This window comes from Hemiscyllium ocellatum (genome assembly GCF_020745735.1).
Source record: "Hemiscyllium ocellatum isolate sHemOce1 chromosome 27 unlocalized genomic scaffold, sHemOce1.pat.X.cur. SUPER_27_unloc_1, whole genome shotgun sequence".
NCBI lineage: Eukaryota > Metazoa > Chordata > Chondrichthyes > Orectolobiformes > Hemiscylliidae > Hemiscyllium > Hemiscyllium ocellatum.
In genome coordinates this window covers 2,814,038-2,828,025 of record NW_026867476.1, presented here as the reverse complement: position 1 = coordinate 2,828,025, position 13,988 = coordinate 2,814,038, and the positions used below count along the sequence as shown (strand labels likewise).

The 13,988-nt window shown below is 48.9% G+C and overlaps 1 protein-coding gene across 1 annotated transcript; it reads left to right on the top strand.

Annotated features, from left to right (window-relative positions):
* Positions 1-549: 549 nt before the first annotated feature.
* LOC132807069 (gastrula zinc finger protein XlCGF26.1-like) lies at positions 550-12,353 on the top strand. Its single transcript, XM_060821371.1, has 4 exons — positions 550-648; positions 2,690-2,831; positions 4,927-5,076; positions 10,086-12,353. Exons 1-4 carry the CDS (start codon positions 550-552, stop codon positions 11,615-11,617), a joined length of 1,923 nt encoding a protein of 640 aa, XP_060677354.1. The 3' UTR covers positions 11,618-12,353.
* The last annotated feature ends 1,635 nt before the right edge of the window (positions 12,354-13,988 follow it).

Below are 13,988 nucleotides of genomic sequence, written 5' to 3'. Positions count from 1 at the left end.
GATTCCTCCAGCTCCCTTAGAACAAGGGCATTCGCAAGGCCCTTTGTCCGGAACAGGTGCGGCTCCTATTGGTTGGCTCTTGACAGGTAGGCATGTAGACTGACCAATAGACAGCGCTGGAGGACCGGAAGCGCACTGGTCCTCCAGCCAATCGGAGCACCCCTATTGTCTGAATGCGGAAGTTGCCCAATTCTGAGGATGTTCACTGCTGCTGCTGCAATAAGATTCCTCCAGGAGACACCATCAGGGGGTTCTGTGTGTGTGGGCACTTCAGGCTTCAGTTCATCATCCAACCTGGAGGGACACAAGGACAACAGCACCGTGGAGAAGCCATGGCAGTGTGGGGACTGCGGGAAACGATTCAGGTTTCCGTCTGGGCTGGAGAGCCACCGACGTTTCCACACCGGGGAGAGGCCGTTCACCTGCACAGACTGTGGGAAGGGATTCACTCACTCCTCCGACCTGAAGAGACACTGGCGAGTTCACACCGGGGAGAGGCCGTTCATCTGCTCGGAGTGCGGCCAGGGATTCATTCAGTCTTCTGCGTTGATGGCACACAAGCGGGTTCACACCAGGGAGAAGCCATTCACCTGCTTCAGGTGTGAGAAGGGATTCAGTCGCTTATCCAGTCTGCTGTCACATGAGCGGGTCCACACCAGGGAGTGCCCATTCACCTGCTCTCAGTGCGGGAAGAAATTCGCTCACTCTGGGAGCCTTCGGGTACACCAGCAACTTCACACCGGGGAGAGGCAGTTCACCTGCTCTGAGTGTGGGAAGGGATTCACTCGATCCACCCGACTGTTGACTCACCAGCACATCCACACCGGGGAGCGACCATTCCCCTGCACTGTGTGCGGAAAAGCGTTCAGGGATTCATCAAATCTGCTGAAACACCAGCGAATTCACACCGGGGAGAAGCCGTTCATCTGCTCTGTGTGTGGGAGGGGATTTATTCAGTCATACAAGCTGCGGAGTCACCAGAAAGTCCATCAGTTAAGACTGCAGTTGGATCCTGCTGTTCTTGCTGCTGGGAATCACATCCAGGACTGAACAGTGTTCGTTCGGACAGTGGGTGAAGTGGGAGGGTCAGTGTATTTTGTTTTATTCCAGTGGGGCTGATGCTGTCTCAAGCTGGGAGTGCACGCTTCCTCTGAAATGATCCCAAGAAGCTGATGGACAATATTTATTTTATCCTGGTCAGGAAACAGAGTATGCCTCCCACTGCAAGTAGATCTAAAGTAAGCACGTTTAGACCATGACATCGAGGAGCACCATTGAGCCTGCCCCACCATTTAATACCATCGAGGCTGATCGCATCTCGGCTTCAACTCCCCTTTCCTGCCTCCTCACCATAACCCTTCACCCCGTTACTGATTAAACATCTGTCTATCTCCTCCATAAGGTTACTCCATGTCCTGGCATCCACAGCACTCTGGGGGAGTGAATTTCACAGATTACTGATCCTTTGAGGGAAGTAGTTTCTCCACATCTCTGTGTGAAAATATTACCCCTTATCCTGAGATCGCTCATTCTAAATTGCCCCACAAGATGAAATAGCCTTCCGATGCTGAGTAGATGAGTAAAGACGGTGAGGAGAGTGATGTAGTCCCATTTCCCAGCATTTGGTCCATATCCCTCTTACACTTTCCAATCCACATACATATCCAAATGTGTTTTAAGTGTTGTAATTGTACCCTCCTCCACCAGTCCCTTTGGCATCACGTTCCATTCACACACCATCCTCTGCCCCTCAGGTCCCTTTTAAATCTTTCCCATCTCTCCTTAAATCTACGGCCTCTAGTTTTGGACTCCCATACCCTTGGGAATAAAACTTGGCAATCCACCTTATCTTTGCCCTGCCATGATTTTAGAAACCTCTACAAGGTCACCCCTCAGACTCTGGATCTCCAGGGAAGATTGTCTCAGTCTGTCCAGCCTATCTCAAATCCTCCTGCCTCAGGAGCATCCTTGTTAATCTTTACTGAACGCTGTGGCCATACCAATGTGTTGTGCAGCCGTAACATACTGTCCCAATTCCAAAATGCAATTCTCTGAACAATGAGAGGAAGTATACCAAACGCCTTCTTCACCACCCTGTCGACCTGCGACGCCACTTTCAAGGAACTTTGTACCTGCGTCCCTAGTCTCTCTGTTTAACAACACCCTCCACCTGTATAAGTCCTGCCTTGGTTTGCCTTAGCAAAATGCAATACCTTACATTTCTTTAAATTAAACTCCATCTGCCATTCCTCAGGTCCAGCTGATCAAGGTCCTATTGTACTCTCAGATTGCCCTCTTTATCTTAAACTAGATTAGATTAGATTAGATTCCCTACAATATTCCCTTTGGCCCAACAAGGCTACACCGACTCTCCGATGAGCAACCCACCCAGTCCCATTCCCCTATATTTATCCCTGACTAATGTCCCTAGTACTACAGGCAATTTAGCATGGCCCATTCACCTAACCTGCACATCTTTGGAATATGTCAGCACTTTTGGTATCGTCTGCAACCCCACTAACCATTCCTGCTGTAATCTCTTCCAAAGCGTTTATATAAATGATGAATAACAGTAGATCTAGAACTGAACCTTGCAGGACACCGCTGGTCACAGGTCTCCAGTCTGAATACCAATCCTCTCCCGCCACCCATTGTCTCCTACCGTCAAGCCGATTTTCTCTCCCATTAGCTAGCGCTCCGTGGATTACATATGATCGAACCTTGTATCAACGTGTCAACCGAGGGGGCAAAATACCTCCAACCCAAATTGTTAATTGTGCATTGCAATGAAAAAAAGGCATCGGGCAAATCCAGCCTGTTCTGGCTGGAAGGTAACGGCAATGACCTTGGCTGGTCTTGGGAACAGGCTGTTGTGCAAAGGCACAGAGACACACCCACCTGTTTGTGCACAAAGGAATGAGTGGGAAAGGTACTCAGAGACTGCAGTACAGCACTTAATATCAGCGTTCAGAATAGTATTTCCCAGCTTGAGAGACATTCACCATTGGACTGGGGTTCGAGAGACCAGATCGTGGGATGGGAAATAGATTTCCAAGTGTTAGCCATCACCCAGAAGACCTCGATATGAAGCCAAGGCAGTGAGACTTGTTGACTGTATGAAAAGTCTTTTAAGATAATAGAGTCACTCATTACTTTGCATGTAACTAAAGTAAATTAAGTGAATAAAGTTGCTTTGTGTTGAAGCACACATTTCTGCATGTATTCATTTTGATCAGGGAATGTCAATATCTTTGATCTAGACCCAGACCAAACTTTCCTGAGTCAGCCCCTTCCCTGGATTCACTCCCCTTCCCTTCAGTTCCTGCAAATGAACAGTTTAATCGCAGAATGGGAACAGAGAGTGTTGTACTCACAGATGATTTGGAAATGCTAGTGTTGGACTGGGGTGTACACAAAGTTAAAAATCACAGAACACCAGGTTATAGTCCAACAGATTTAATTGGAAGCACTAGCTTTTGGAGCGTCGTTCCTTCATCAGGTGATAGTGGAGGATACAATTCTAAGGTACAGAATTTATAGCAAAAATTTACAGTGTGATGTAACTGAAATTATATATTGAAAAATACCTTGATTGTCTGTTGAGTCTTTCATCTGTTCGAATACCATGATAGTTTCACTTCATGTGTAAATCACAAAACCTTTTTTTTAAACAGTTGCATTCTTAGATTAGCTGTAATAATGGGCGTTAGCTAGACAATATGTTGAAGGTGTTAGCCCCCTGTGTTCTCTGTTTAGATTGATTCTAATCTAAAAAGTGAGAAAAAGTGAGTTTTACATGAATTCATGCACACAGGCATTCCTATACACACACACTTACACACATATATGCAAACACGCACACAGACACACACACACACACACCCACACAGGAATCCTCTCGGAGACTTAGACCACTCTACACTCATGCACACATATATACACTGTCTCTCACAGACACTCACAATCCCCCACCCCAGATACGCACACACAGACAAAGATCCAGGTGCACACATATACTTTGTGGGGTGAATTTGTACTTGCAGAGTTACATTGTACTTTGCTCAAAAACTGCATTAATATATGTAAAACTCTGTTTTTTCACTTTTTAGATTAGAATCAATCTAAACAGAGAACACAGGGGGCTAACACCTTTAACATATTGTCTAGCTAACGCCCATTGTTACAGCTAATCTAAGAATGCAACTTCTTTTTAAAAACATTTTGTGATTTACACATGAAAGAAGTGAAACTATCATGGTATTCAAACAGATGAAAGACTCAACAGACGATCAAGGTATTTTCAATGTATAATTTCAGTTACATCACACTGTAAAATTTTGCTATAAATTCTGTGCCTTACAATTGTGTCCTCCACAACGACCTGATGAAGGTGCGGCGCTCTGTGCTTCCAATGACCTGTTGGACTATAACCTGGTGTTGTGTGACTTTTAACTGTGTGCTCACAGATGGTGGCCAGATGAGGGAGTTTCAGTAAGTGTGAGGTTACAATGAAACCCTGGGCTTTGTGTGAACACACGCCTTGGAGGAAAATGAAGGGAAGGGATTTGTTGCAAAGTGCCCACCCCTCCTCCAGCTCCCTCAGCACGAGGGCAGCGCGTGGCCCTTTGTCCGGAACAGGCGCGGCTCCTATTGGCTGGCTCCGGACAGCTCCGAATAAAGATTGTCCAATAGACAGCACTGGAGGACCGGAAGCGCTTGGTCCTCCAGCCTATCAGAGCACCCTTATTGTCTGAATGCGGAAGTCATTGCTGCTGCTGCAGTAACATTCCTCCAGGAGACACCATCAGGGGGTTCTGTGTGTGTGGGCACTTCAGGCTTCAGTTCATCATCCAACCTGGAGGGACACAAGGACAACAGCACCGTGGAGAAGCCATGGCAGTGTGGGGACTGTGGGAAACGGTACAGGTATCCATCGACGTGTTCACACCGGGGAGAGGCCGTTCACCTGCTCTGACTGTGGGAAGGGTTTCCCTGACTCCGTGAGCCTCCACAAACACCAGCGGGTTCACACCGGGGAGAGGCCGTTCACCTGCATGGATTGCGGGAAGGGATTCAGTTCATCATCCAGACTGCTGGCGCAACCAGCACATTCACACCAGGGAGAGGCCATTCACCTGCTCTGAGTGTGGGAAGCAATTCAGTCGATTTTCCAGCTTTGTCCAACACGAGCGAATTCACACCAGGAAATGGCCTTTCACCTGCTCCAAGTGCGGGAAGGGATTCAGTGCTTCATCCAGACTGTTGGCACATCAACTAGTGCACACTGGGGAGAGGCCATTCACCTGCTGTGACTGTGGGAAGGGATTTGCTCTCTCCTCTTCTCTTCTCACACACCAGCAACTTCACACTGTGGAGAGGCAGTCCACTTGCTCTGAATGTGGGAAGGGATTCACTCAATCGGCTGACTGCTGATCCACCAGCACATTGACACTTGGGCGAGACCATTCTCCTGCACCGTGTGGGGGAAAGGATTCAGGGATTCATTGGCTGAGTTGAAACACCAGCGAATTCACACCGGGGAAGAAGCCTTTCACCTGTTCTGTGTGTGGGAGGGGTTTTCTCCAGTTGTACAAGCTGCAGAGACACCAGAGAGTTCATCAGTGAAGACAGCAGCTGGATTCTGCTGTTTTACTGCTGAGAATCCCATCCAAGACTGAACACTATTCATTCAGACAGTGGGTGAATGGGAGGGTTAATGGCTGGGCCTAAGAGTGCACATTTCCTCTGAAATGATCCCAAGAATCTGATGAGCAACATTTACTTTATCCTGGTTAGTAAACAGTGTACCTCCCACTGAAGGTAGAACTGAAGTCAACCCAATTAGACCATGACGTCGAGGAGCAGGAGTACACCATTCAAGTAAAAAATGAATCCCTTATCCTGAGATCGCTCATTCTAAATTGCCCCACAAGATGAAATAGCCTTCCAATGCTGAGTAGATGAGTAAAGACGGTGAGGAGAGTGATGTAGTCCCATTTCCCAGCATTTGGTCCATATCCCTCTTACACTTTCCAATCCACATACATATCGGAATGCGTTTTTTAAACTGTTGTAATTGTACCCTCCTCCATCAGTTCCTTTGGCAGCACGTTTCATACACACACCATCCTCTGCCCCTTAGGTCCCTTTTAAATCTTTCCTCTCTCTCCTAAAATCTACGGCCAAGGGTGTGGTGCTGGAAAAGCACAGCAGGTCAGGCAGCATCCAAGGAGCAGGAAAATCGACGTTTTGGGAAAAAGCCCTTCATCAGGAGTGAGGCTGGGAGCCTTGGGGCGTGGAGAGATAAATGGGAGGTGGGTGGAGCTGGGGGGAAGGTAGCTGAGAGTGCAATAGGTGGGTGGAAATGGGGGGTAAAGGTGATAGGTCGGGCAGGAGGGTAGAGCGGATAGGTGGGAAGGAAGATTGACAGATGGGACAGGTCATGAGGACGGTGCTGAGTTGGAGGGTTGGATCTGGGCTGAAAATGTGTTGCTGGAAAAGTGCAGCAGGTCAGGCAACATCCAAAGGGCAGGAGAATCGATGTTTCAGGGTTGGATCTGGGGTAAAGTGGGGGAAGAGGAAATGAGGAAACTGTTGGAATCCACATCGATGCCCTGGTGTTGGAGTGTCCCGAGGTGGAAGATGAGGCACTCTTCCTCCAGGTGTCGGTTGGTGAGGGAGTGGCGATGGAAGAGGCCCAGAACCTGCATGTCCTCGGCAGAGTGAGAGGGGGAATTGAAATGTTGGGTCACAGGGCGGTGTGGTTGATTGGTGCGGGTGTCCCAGAGATGTTCCCTGAAGTGCTCTGTGAGGAGGCGTCCAGTCTCCCCAATGTAGAGGAGACTGCATCGGAAGCAACAGATACAGTAAATGACATGTGGAAGTGCAGATGGGTGTGGAAGGCTCCTTTGGGGCCTTGGATGGAGGTGAAGGAGGAGGTGTGGGCACAGGTTTTACAGTTCCTGTAGTGGCAGGAGAAGGTGCCAGGAAAGGAGGGTAGATTACTGGGGGGTGTGGACCTGACCAGGTGGTCGTGGAGGGAACAGTCTTTATGGAAAGCGGATAGAGATGGGGAGGGAAATATATCCCTGGTGGTGGGGTCTGTTTATAGGTGGCAGAAATGGTGGAGGATGATGCGATGTATACGGAGGTTGGTGGGGTAGAAGGTGAGGACTGGGGGGTTCTGTGCTTTTTGCGGTTGGAGGTGTGGGGTTCGAGGGCAGAGGTGTGGGATGTGGATGAGATGTGCTGGAGGGCATCATCAACCACGTGGGGAGGGGAAATTGCGGTCTTTAAGGAAGGAGTCCGTCTGGTGTATTCTGTGGTAGAACTGGTCCTCCTGGGAGCAGATGTGGCGAAGGCAGAGGAATTGGGAATAAGGGATAGCATTTTTGCAGGAGGAAGGGTGGGAGGAGGTAGCTGTGGGAGTCGGTGGTCTTAAATCTACGGCCTCTAGTTTTGGACTCCCATACCCTTGGGAATAAAACTTGGCAATTCACCTTATCTTTGCCCTGCCATGATTTTAGAAACCTCTACAAGGTCACCCCTCAGGCTCTGGTTCTCCAGGGAAGATTGTGTCAGTCTGTCCAGCCTATCTCAAATCCTCCTGCCTCAGGAGCATCCTTGTTAATCTTTACTGAACGCTGTGGCCATACCAATGTGTTGTGCAGCCGTAACATACTGTCCCAATTCCAATATGCAATTCTCTGAACAATGAGAGGAAGTATACCAAATGCCTTCTTCACCACCCTGTCTACCTGTGACACCACTGTCAAGGAACTGTGTACCTGCGTCCCTCGTCTCCCTGTTTAACAACACCCTCCACCTGTGTAAGTCCTGCCTTGGCTTGTCTTAGCAAAATGCAACACGTAACATTTTTTTTAGATTAGATTAGATTACTTACAGTGTGGATACAGGCCCTTCGGCCCAACAAGTCCACACCGACCCGCAACCCACCCCTACATTTACCCCCCACCTAACACTACGGGCAATTGAGCATGGCCAATTCACCTGACCCGCACATCTTTGGACTGTGGGAGGAAACCGGAGCACCCGGAGCAAACCCACGCAGACATGGGGAGAATTTGCAAACTCCACACAGTCACCTGAGTTGGGAATTGAACCCGGGTCTCTGGCGCTGTGAGGCAGCAATGCTAACCACTGTGCCACCGTGCCGCTTAATTTCATTTAATTAAGCTCTACTTGGTATTCCTCGGCTCAGCTGATCAAGGTCCTATTGTACACTCAGATCGCCTTCTTTACCTTAAACTATATCAGCAATTTTGGTGTCACCCATAAACCTACTAACCATTGCTGCTATAGTCTCATCCAAAGCATTTATATAAATGACAAATAACAGTTAATCTAGAACTGAAACTTACAGCACACCGCTGGTCACAGGTCTCCAGTCTGAATACCAATCCTCTACCACCACCCTCTGTCTCCTACCGTCAAGCTGATTTCCCATCCCATTGGCTAACTGTCCATGGATTTCACATGATCGCACCTTGTATCGATGTGTCAACTGAGGGGGCAAAATACCTCCAACCCAGATTGTTAATTGTGCATTGCAATGAGAAAGAGGCTCAGCTCATCAAGATCCCGTTGTACTCTCAGGTAACCTTCTTCAGCCAATTCCGTATTCCATTGGCCAGCTCTCCCTGGATTCCACGAGATCAAAACTTGTATCAATGCATCAGCTGAAGGAACAAAGTATCTCCAACTCAGATTGTTAAGGGTTAATTGCGCATTGCAATAAAAGCATTTGAAGGGGAATATATGAGAAACAGGCTTCAGGTGAGTACAGGCCATACTGGTTGGAAGGTAACTGCAATGGCCTTGGCTGGTCTTGGGAACAGGCACAGAGTCACATCTACCTGTTTGTGCACAAAGGAATGAGTGGGAAAGGTACTCAGGAACTGCAGTCCAGCATGTCATATATGAGTCAGAATATTATTAATACTAGGGACTTTTCCCAGCTTGAGAGACATTCCCTATCAGACTGGGGCTCAAGAGACGAGAATCGTGGGAATGGAAATAGAGCTCCCAGTGACTGGCATCACCCAGGACACCCCGATATGAAGCCAAGGCAGTGAGACTCACTTGTTGATTGTATCAAAAGCTAATAGTTTGCGTGTACCTAAAGTAAAATTGAATAAAGTTGCTTTGTGTTGAAGCACATATTCTGTTGGTATTCATTTTAATCAGGGAGTAAGCGATGTCAGTGTCTATGAGAGAGACCTAGACAAACCATTCCAGAGTCTGCCCCTCTCTGCATTCATTCTCCTTCCCCCCAAATTAACCTATGAGGATGGCCTCATTGGGTTCCTGTCACACTACTGGTGACCCCACTACTATCTCACATGCATGCACACACACACACAAGCACATATACACAAGCAGACCGTCTCTCTCTCACACACACCACCCATACCCTCTCATATGCTTATAATCCATCACACCCACACCCACACCTTTAATGCATTGTCTGAGCTGAGATGTCACCTTCTGATATCAATTTTTAAATCATCTCGAGAAGGTGACTTAAAAGGAGTTTTGAGATTTACTTATTAATGAACTGAAACGTGCAACCCATTCTAAAAGACGAGAGATTTAATAACAATCCAGGTTTGTTTGATGAATCATTTCAGTTGCATGACATTGTAATCTTTTGCTATAAATTCGGTGTGTTGTGGTCTAACCCTCCACAAACACCAGATGAAGGAGCAGCGCTCCGAAAGCTAATGCTTCCAAATAACGGGGTTGTTGGTAGATTATAACCTGGTGTTGTGTGATTTTTAACTTTTTCCTCCGCTGTCCAACACCAGCACCTGCACGTCACAGTTTAACCTCAGGACGGGAACGGAGAGTGTTGTGCTCACAGATGTTGGCCAGATGAGGGAGTTTCAGTGAGTGTGAGTTTACAATGAAACCCTGGGCTTTGTGTGAACACACGCCTTGGAGGAAAATGAAGGGAAGGGATTTGTTGCAAAGTGCCCTCCCCTCCTCCAGCTCCCTCAGCACGAGGGCAGCGCGTGGCCCTTTGTCCGGAACAGGCGCGGTCCCTATTGGCTGACCCGCGACAGCTCGGAACGCGGACTGGCCAATAGATAGCGCTGGAGGACCGGAAGCGCTCTGGTCCTCCAGCCAATCAGAGCACCCTTATTGTCTGAATGCGGAAGTCATTGCTGCTGCTGCTATAACATTCCTCCAGGAGACACCATCAGGGGGTTCTGTGTGTGTGGGCACTTCAGGCTTCAGTTCATCATCCAACCTGGAGGGACACAAGGACAACAGCACCGTGGAGAAGCCATGGCAGTGTGGGGACTGTGGGAAACGGTACAGGTCTCCGTCTGACCTGGAGATCCATCGACGTGTTCACACCGGGGAGAGGCCGTTCACCTGCTCTGACTGTGGGAAGGGATTCACTCATTCATCCGACTTCCAGAGACACCGGCGAGTTCACACCGGGGAGAGGCCGTTCACTTGCTTGGAGTGCGGCCAGGGATTCACTCAGTCTTCTTCACTGCTCTCACACCAGCGAGTGCACACCGGGGAGAGGCCGTTCACTTGCTCAGATTGTGGGAAGGGATTCACTCAGTCTTCTTTGCTGGTGGCTCACAAGCGGGTTCACACCGGGGAGAGGCCCTTCATCTGCTTCAAGTGTGGGAAAGGGTTCAGTCGGTCATCCAGCCTCCTAAAACACGAGCGAATTCACACCGGGGAATGGCCTTTCACCTGCTCCGAGTGCGGGAAGGGATTCAGTGCTTCGTCCAGGCTGCTGGCGCACCAGCGGGTTCACACCGGGGAGAGGCCGTTCACCTGCTCTGAGTGCAGGATGGGATTCACTGATTCATCCCTCTTACTGTCACATCAGCGAGTGCACACCGGGGAGAGGCCATTCACCTGCTCTGACTGCGGGAAAGGATTCACCAGATCCTCTTCACTGGTGGCACACAAGCGGGTTCACACGGGGGAGAAACCGTTCATCTGCTCAGACTGTGGGAAGGGTTTCATTGATTGCTCTTCCCTCCTGTCACACCAGCGCATTCACACTGGGGAGAGGCCATTCACCTGCTCGGATTGTGGGAAGGGATTCACTCTGCCTTCTTCCCTGGTAGCACACCAGCGTGTTCACACCGGGGAGAGACCATTCACCTGCTTGGACTGTGGGAAGGGTTTCACTGACTGCTCTTCCCTGTTGACACACCAGCGTGTTCACACCGGGGAGAGGCCGTTCACCTGCTCTGACTGTGGGAAGGGATTCAATATTTCCTCTGACCTGCAGAGGCACCAGAGAATTCACACCGGGGAGAGGCCATTCACCTGCACGGATTGTGGGAAGGGTTTCACTTGGTCCTCTTCGCTGCTGGCACACAAGCGGGTTCACACCAGGGAGAGGCTGTTCATCTGCTCCGAGTGCGGGAAGGGATACTGTTCATCGTCCCGACTGCAGGAACATCAGCGAGTGCACACCGGGGAGAGGCCGTTCGGCTGCTCTGACTGTGGGAAGGGATTTGCTCTGTCCTCTTCCCTTCTTGCACACCAGCAACTTCACACCATGGAGAGGCAGTCCACTTGCTCTGAATTTGGGAAGGGATTTACTCAATCAGCCTGACTGTTAATCCACCAGCGCATTCAGACTGGGGAGTGACCATTCTCCTGCACAGTGTGTGGGAAAGCATTCAGGATTCATCGGCAACCAGCGGATTCACACCGGGGAGAAGCCTTTCACCTGCTCTGTGTGTGGGAGGGGGTTTATCCAGTCATGCAAGCTGCAGAGACACCAGAGAGGTCATCCGTGAAATTAGCAATTGGATTCTCCTGTTCCTGCTACTGAGAATCCAGGACTGAACCGTGTCCATTCGGACAGTGGGTGAAGTGGGAGGGTCAGAGGGGTTATATATTCCAAGGGGGTTGATGCTCTCTCAGCCTGGGAGTGCACATTTCCTCTGAAATGATCCGCAGAAGCCGATGAACAACATTTACTTTATCCTGGTTAGGAAACAGAGGTTGCCTCCCACTGCAGGTAGATCTAAAGTTGACCCAGTGAGACCATGACCTCGGGGAGCAGGAGTACACCATTCAGCCCATTGAGCCTGCCCCACCATTTAATACCATCGAGGCTGATCGCATCTCGGCTTCAACTCCCCCTTCCTGCCTCCTCTCCATAACCCTTCACCCCTTTACCGATAAACATCTGTCTATCGCCTCCTTAAATGTACTCCGTGTCCTGTCATCCACAGCACTCTGGGGGAGTGTAGACAAGGCTGTGAGTCTCATTTGTTGACTGTATCGAAACTTTGTTAAGGTAATAGAGTCACTCGTTAGTTCACATGTACCTAAAGTAGATTAAGGTAATAAATTTGCATTGTATATTGGAGTGACATTTCTTCTTATGTTCATTGTGGTCACACCTTTCAGCCCAACACTGCCAGTGCAATCCTTCCTGGAAAGACAATCCCATCCGTTCCAGGCATCGGTCTGCCCTTCTTCAGAATTTGAAAAATTAATCAGTTTTGCTTCCGATTTCTGTCTTGCTGGCACTAGCACCATCACTGACTTCTCAGCTCCTTTCCTTGACGTCTCTGTATTCACTCATGATGGGCAGGCCACCAACATCCAGTACAGGTCCATCGACTCCCACGGTTACCTGGACTGGACATGCTCACTCCCTGCTTCCTGTAGAGACTCCATCGTGCTCTCCCAGTTTCTCCATCCCTTACCACTTTTTACCAGAGCACCTCCAACATGACCGCTTTCCTCAGCTGTGCAGTGTGGGGAGTATCTGTATTTCATTCGGTTAATCGAATGCTGGTAACATAGTTTGGCCAAGTATTTATTTTCCAAATGTCTTGAAAGTGCATCCTCCTCGACCATGTCCTCTGGCAGCTTGTTCCTCACATGTACCACCCGCTGTGTGAATATGTTGCCCCTCAGTTCCCTTGTAATTCTTTTCCCTCTAAACGTAAACCTATGCCCTCTAAGTTTTGGACTCTTCCACCCCAAGGAAAAGACTTTGTCTATTTACGCTCTCCATGCCCCTCATGATTTTATGACCCTTGATAAGATCACATCTCAGCCTCTGATGCTGCTGGAAGGAAGTCCCAGCCTATCCAGCCTCTCCTTAAAACCCGAATACTCCAGTCCTGGTAAGATCATCATAAACTTCTTCTCCACCTTTTTTCAGTTTAACATCATATTTCCTGTAGCATGGTGAGCTGAATTGTATGCACTATTCTAAAGGTGGCCTCACCAAAGCCCTGCACAGTCACAATATGACATCCCAACTCCTGTAGTAAACAGTGGTTAGCAGTGTTGCCTCTTGGTGACTGTCAGTGCGGACTTTGCACATTTTCCCTGGTCTGTGCAGGTTGGCTCCTGGTGCTCCAGTTTCCTCCCATAGTCTGAAGATGTGTAAGTTAGATTTATTAGCCATGCTAAAACCGAGCCAGGATTGTGCAGATTGGGTGGATTAGTCATGTTAGGAAGTGGGTCTGGGTGGGACACTTTCCGGAGGGTTGGTATGGACTCGATGGGCTGATTGGCCTGCTTTCACACTGTGGGGAATCTCATTTGTGAACTATACACCCTACATCACACTCCATTAACACACAATTTTTTGTGCAAACTTACTAACCATGCCTGCTGTATTCTCATCCAAATGATTTGTATAAATGACAACAAATAGTGGATCTAACACCAATCCTCATGCCACACCATGAGTCACAAGCCTCCAGCAGGAATACCAAACCTCTCCCACCATCCTCTCTCTCCTACAGTGATATCAATTTCATTTCCTATCAGCTAGCTCTTCCTCCATCCTGTATGATTTCTTTGTGTTGCCTGAAGGAGCAAGCAATATCAACATCTTTGAGAGAGACCTCAACCACTATTGTTCACTATGCTGCTTTCTCCCCACCCCCACCCTCCTCTAGCTTATCTCTGCACGCTTCAGGCTCTCTGCTTTTATTCCTGATGAAGGGCTT